This window comes from Somniosus microcephalus, unplaced genomic scaffold (assembly GCF_052327205.1).
Source record: "Somniosus microcephalus isolate GS21.2 unplaced genomic scaffold, FLI_Smic_1.0 unresolved_chr1, whole genome shotgun sequence".
NCBI classification, from domain to species: Eukaryota; Metazoa; Chordata; class Chondrichthyes; order Squaliformes; family Somniosidae; genus Somniosus; species Somniosus microcephalus.
In genome coordinates, this window is record NW_028225179.1 from 44624614 (window position 1) to 44631064 (window position 6451).

General features: G+C 55.1%; 1 protein-coding gene across 1 annotated transcript in view; it reads right to left on the bottom strand.

Annotated features, from left to right (window-relative positions):
* Window positions 1–5838, bottom strand: part of LOC147094881 (E3 ubiquitin-protein ligase BRE1B-like) — a 143344-nt gene extending 137506 nt beyond the window's left edge. The window contains exons 1-2 of the mRNA XM_085974503.1: window positions 5544–5838; window positions 4133–4254 (exon numbers count right to left, since the gene is read on the bottom strand). Coding sequence (XP_085830629.1) covers window positions 4133–4254; window positions 5544–5823 — 402 coding nt within the window. The 5' untranslated portion in view covers window positions 5824–5838. The remainder of the gene's footprint in view (window positions 1–4132; window positions 4255–5543) is intronic.
* Window positions 5839–6451: the final 613 nt, after the last annotated feature.

The following is a 6451-nucleotide window of genomic DNA, read 5'->3' on the forward strand; positions in this document are numbered from 1 at the left end:
GCTTCATTAAATCCGAGGTAGCGAGACTCCTGAAGGAAGGGATTATTGAAAGTAGCACCAGCCCATGGCGAGCACAAGTGGTGGTAGTGAAGACTGGCGAAAAACAGCGCCTAGTTATTGACTACAGCCAGACGATCAATCGCTACACCCAGCTAGATGCATACCCACTCCCCCGCATATCTGACATGGTCAATCAGATAGCACAATACCGGGTGTTCTCGACGATTGATCGGAAGTCGGCATACCACCAGCTCCCCATCAGGGCTGAGGACCGCCAGTACACAGCTTTTGAAGCTGACGGTCATCTCTACCACTTCCTCAGAGTTCCCTTCGGCGTCACCAACGGGGTTTCAGTCTTCCAACGGGAGATGGACCGGATGGTTGACCAGAACGCGCTCCAGGCCACTTTCCCCTATCTAGACAACGTCACCATTTGCGGCCGCGACCAGCAGGACCATGATGTTAATCTAGAGAAATTCCTCCGTACGGCCCAGCGGCTGAACCTAACATACAACAAGGACAAATGTATGTTTCGTACTACGCGCCTTGCCATTCTTGGCTGTGTAGTGGAGAACGGAGTCATCGGCCCCGACCCCGACAGGATGCGCCCCCTTATGGAGCTCCCCCTCCCCCACTGCCAAAAAGCACTGAAGAGATGCCTAGGGTTTTTCTCGTACTATGCTCAGTGGGTGCCCAACTATGCAGACAAAGCCAGACCCCTCATCAAGTCCACCTCCTTCCCCCTGACAGCAGAGGCCTGTGCAGCCTTCACTCTCATAAAAAGAGATATTGCGAAGGCCACAATGCACGCAGTGGATGAGTCCATCCCTTTCCAAGTGGAGAGCGACGCATCCGACTTTGCCCTAGCTGCAACCCTTAACCAGGCGGGGAGACCCGTGGCCTTTTTCTCAAGGACCCTCCAGGGCCCCGAGATTCGACACTCCTCTGTCGAAAAGGAGGCCCAGGCCATTGTGGAAGCTGTGCGACATTGGAGGCATTACCTGGCCGGAAAACGATTTACCCTGCTCACTGACCAGCGTTCAGTAGCTTTTATGTTTAATAATAAGCAGAGGGGCAAAATCAAGAACGACAAGATCTTGAGGTGGAGAATCGAACTCTCCACCGACAATTACGATATCTTGTACCGGCCCGGGAAACTCAATGAGCCCCCAGATGCCCTATCACGTGGTACATGCGCCAACGCGCAGGTCGATAGACTGAAGACCCTCCACAATGACCTCTGCCACCCGGGGGTCACCAGGTTCTTCCATTTCATCAAATCCCGTAACCTGCCCTACTCCATCGAGGAGGTCAGGACCATGACCAGGAACTGCCAAATCTGTGCCGAGTGCAAACCGCATTTTTATAGGCCAGACAGAGCAAGCCTGATCAAAGCCACGCGCCCCTTTGAACGGCTGAGCGTCGATTTTAAAGGGCCCCTCCCCTCCCCCGACCGCAATATGTACTTCCTCAACATAATTGACGAGTACTCCCGTTTCCCGTTTGCCATCCCTTGCTCAGACATGACCAGTACCACGGTCATTAAATGTCTGAATGACCTCTTCGCCTTGTTCGGTTTCCCTAGCTATATTCATAGCGACAGGGGCTCATCCTTTATGAGCGACAAACTCCGGCAGTACCTGCTCTCGAGAGGTATCGCCACAAGCAGGACCACCAGCTACAACCCCCGGGGGAATGGCCAGGTGGAAAGGGAGAATGCGACGGTCTGGAAGGCAGTCCTTTTAAACTTGAAATCTAAGGGCCTTCCGACCTCTCGCTGGCAGGAAGTCCTCCCTGCGGCGCTCCATTCCATTCGGTCACTGCTCTGTACAGCCACCAATGCTACCCCTCACGAGAGAATGTTCTCCTTCCCCAGGAAGTCCACATCGGGGATCTCGTTACCGACATGGCTGACTTCTCCAGGACCCGTCCTACTGCGGAAGCACGTGAGGTCCCATAAGACGGACCCCCTGGTCGAGAGGGTGAGCCTCCTCCATGCCAACCCTCAGTATGCTTACGTGGTGTACCCGGACGGGCGGGAGGGCACAGTCTCCATACGAGACCTCGCACCTTCGGGTGCTCCTGAAACACCTCCCTCGCCACCCACCACTACCCACGCCTACCCCCAGTACGCTTACGTAGCGTACCCGGACGGGCGGGAGGACACAGCCCCCACACGAGATCTCGCACCCTTGGGTGCCCCTGAAACACTACCATTGCCATCCACCACTACCCACAACCCAACCCCGCTAGACGGCATGCCGCAGCCCCAGGACCCGTCATTGACCACCCAACCACTCAATGAGACGCCAGATTCAACGTTGGATGCTGCACCATCACCGCCGCCACCACGACGATCAGGACGGCATACAAGGCCACCTGATAGACTTACTTACACGAACCTTTAGTACACTTCACCCCGCCGGACTCAATTTTAAACAAGGGGTGAATGTGGTAAACCACTGTTATTGTTGTTCACTGTTGTTGTTGCACACTGTTGTACCTATGCATGCCTCAACATGTCTCGGCTGGCTCCACCCACAGGCCCAGGTATAAAGGTGATTGCCCTGCAGCCCCCTGCCTTCTTGGAACCCAGTCAACCACGAGAGGCATGCTCTGTTCTTTGCTAATAAAAGCCTTTAGTTACTCTCCTAACTCTCCGTCTTTTATGAGTTATTGATAGCGCATCATGGTCTAACCAGACCAGAACTGTGCACAGTGCTCCAAGTGTGGTCTAACCAGATCAGAACTGTGCACAGTGCTCCAAGTGTGGTCTAACCAGACCAGAACTGTGCACAGTGCTCCAAGTGTGGTCTAACTAGACCAGAACTGTGCACAGTGCTCCAAGTGTGGTCTAACCGGACCAGAACTGTGCACAGTGCTCCAAGTGTGGTCTAACTAGACCAGAACTGTGCACAGTGCTCCAAGTGTGGTCTAACTAGACCAGAACTGTGCACAGTGCTCCAAGTGTGGTCTAACCAGACCGGAACGGTGCACAGTGCTCCAAGTGTGGTCTAACCAGACCAGAACTGTGCACAGTGCTCCAAGTGTGGTCTAACCAGACCGGAACTGTGCACAGTGCTCCAAGTGTGGTCGAACCAGACCAGAACTGTGCACAGTGCTCCAAGTGTGGTCGAACCAGACCAGAACTGTGCATGGTACTTCGAGTGTGGGTTCACCAAGGTTAGAAACCAGGTTTAACATAACTTCTCTGCTTTTCAATTCTATCCCTTAAGAAATGAACCCCAGTGCTTTGTCTACTTTTTCTTAAATGGCCTTATTAACCTGCCTTGCTACTTTTAGTGATTTGCGTATCTGTACCACCAGACCCCTTTGCTCCGCTACCCCATTCAGACTCTTACTATACAAGCAGTATGTGCCCGACTTACCTATATTAAAGTTCTTTTGCTAACGACACACCCATTCTGCAAGTTTATTATTGTTCCCCGCCCCCACCCCAAGAAGGTGACGATGTGAAAATTCCCCCCCGTCCCATCCAGGAAAAACATGGGGCAGAAACGTGTGGACCTGCCCCCTGGGTGGGTCTCCCTGCCTGAAGAGTGCAGTGCCAACACTCAACAAGCTCGACACCATCCAGGACAAAGCAGCCCGCTTGATTTGCACCCCATCCACCACCTTAAACATTCACTCCCTCCACCACTGGGCGCACCGTGGCTGCAGTGTGTACCATCTACAAGATGCACTGCAGCAACTCGCCAAGGCTTCTTCGGCAGCACCTCCCAAACCCGCGACCTCTTCCACCTAGAAGGACAAGGGCAGCAGGCGCATGGGAACACCACCACCTCCAAGTTCCCCTCCAAGTCACACACCATCCTGACTTGGAAGTATATCGCCGATCCTTCATCGTCGCTGGGTCAAAATCCTGGAACTCCCTCCCTGACAGCACTGTGGGAGTATCTTCACCACAAGGACTGCAGCGGTTCAAGGCAGCGGCTCACCAGCACCTTCTCGAGGGCAATTAGGGATGGGCAATAAATGCCGGCCTTGCCAGCGACGTCCACATCCCAGGAATGAATAATAAAAAAAAAGAATAAACCCCTTAGCTTCCCACTGCAGAGTGGCAGTAATATCCAGATAGATATTGTAGAGACGGAGACTGAAAGACCATTACCTCCATCGACATCTTGTGATGTTTGCCCTGTAGCTGTGTTGTCAGGTCCTGGAGACGCCTGTTCTCCCCCATCACATCCTTGTTCAGGCACTTGGTGCTGTCATCCAGGCCGTTGAACCCGACTGGAACAGAGACAGAGAGAGAGGGAGACAGAGACAGAACCAGAGAGAGACAGAGTCAGTCTTTCATCAGGGTCCTGCAGCACGATACCTATCCTAAACTGGTTGCTAAGATGTCAGCGCGCTGGGAGGGGAGAGGCCTAAGGGGTGGGGAGGGTGTCATGGGCCTGGACCCGACTTTCTGGGGGGGTGTATAGGGGAGGACAGAATGGGGGCCAGGACCCGAGGGGAGGGGCAGGGCCACCACAACCACCCGAGGCCCGGAGGGGCAGGGACCGTGGCACCCCGCGCGCCTTGCACCCCCGCCCCCCCAACAACCCACGAGGCCGGGAGGGGCCCACGAGGCTGCCAGACTGGAGAAGTGGAGGGACTGGGAGGGGGCAGGGACTGGGGCCCCTCTCCGCCCACGGAGGCCGGGACACTGGAGAAGCTGGGATTATTCTCCTTAGAGCAGAGAAGGTAAAGAGGAAATTTGATCGAAGTGTTCAAAATCATGGAAGAGTAAATAAGGAGAAACCGTTTGCTATGGCAGGATGGTTGGTAAACAGAGGTGGTACCTCTCCGATGTGACTCCGATGGACGGGTCACATCGTCCGCATGCCCGATACGAGACTCCCCAAGCAAGCGCTCTACTCGGAGCTCCGGCACGGCAAGAGAGCCCCAGGTGGGCAGAGGAAACGCTTCAAGGACACCCTCAAAGCCTCCTTGAAAAAGTGTAACATTCCCACCGACACCTGGGAATCCCTGGCCCAAGACCGCACAAAGTGGAGGAGAAGCATCGGGAAGGCGCCAAACACCTCGAGTCTCTTCGCCGGGAGCAAGTGGAAGCCAAGCGCAGGCAGCGCAAGGAGCGCACGTCAACCCAAGCACCCCACCCACCCGCCCCTTCAACCACCGTCTGCCCCACCTGTGACAGTGACTGTAGGTCCCGCATTGGACACATCAGTCACCTGAGAACTCATTTTTAATGTGGTCGCAAGTCATCCTCGGTTCCGAGGGACTGTCGAAGAAGAAACAAAGGACGCGGATTTAAAATAATTGGCAAAAAAGCCGGGGGTGGGGAAGATGAGGAGAATTTTTTACACAGCGAGTTGTGATCTGGAATGCGCTGCCTGAAAAGGCGGTGGTGGCAGATTCAATAGTAACTTTTAAAACAGAATTAGATAAATATGTGAAGGGGAAAAAGTTACAGGGCTGTGGGGAAAGAGCAGGGTGGGAGTGGGACTCGTTGGATAGCTCTACCAAAGAGCCGGCACAGGCACGATGGGCCGGATGGCCTCCTTGCCGCCTACCTTCGCTGTTGATTTTCAGGCACAGGTCCTCGATCCGCCGGTGCAGCTTGTCGAACACCTCGACGATGCGAGACACCGCCTTCTTGGAGAACTCCATGCGGTCCTGGAGCTGCAGCTCAATCTCCTCACTGCTGCTGCTGGCTAACGTGGCCAGGAAGGAGAGGGCGGGCTCGTTCAGATCCTCCTTCGCCGAGGAAGGTGGCGGGGTGGGATCTGCGGGTGGGGGGGTGGGGAAGAGATAGAATAGGTCATGGCAAGTTAGATGGAAACAAACTCCCATTTATACAGCGCCAAGGAAAGGGGGCAGGGAATGAAGCGCAGAAGGACTTGCACGACTTCAGGACGTCCCAAAGTGCTTTACAGCCAATGAGGTGCTTTTTGAAGTGTAGTCACTGTTATAATGTGGGAAATGCAGCAGCCAATTTACACACAGCAAGCTCCCACAAACACCAATGCGATAAACAACCAGATTTTTTTTTAGTGAGGTTGGTTGAAGGATAATTATTGTCTCCAGGACACTGGGGAGAACTCCCCTGCTCTACTGCCAATCGTGTTGTGGGATCTTTTATGACCACTCGAGAGGGCAGACAGGGGCCTCAGTACTGCCCCGCCGACAGTGCGGCGCTCCCTCAGTACTGCCCCTCCGACAGTGCGGCACTCCCTCGGCACTGCCCCTCCGACAGTGCGGCACTCCCTCGGCACTGCCCCTCCGACAGTGCAGTGCTCCCTCAGTACTGACCCTCCGACAGTGCAGTGCTCTCTCAGTACCGCCCCTCCGACAGTGCAGCACTCCCTCGGCACTGCCCCTCCGACAGCGCGGCGCTCCCTCAGTACTGCCCCTCCGACAGTGCGGCGCTCCCTCGGTACTGCCCCTCCGACAGCGCGGCGCTCCCTCGGCACTGCCCCTC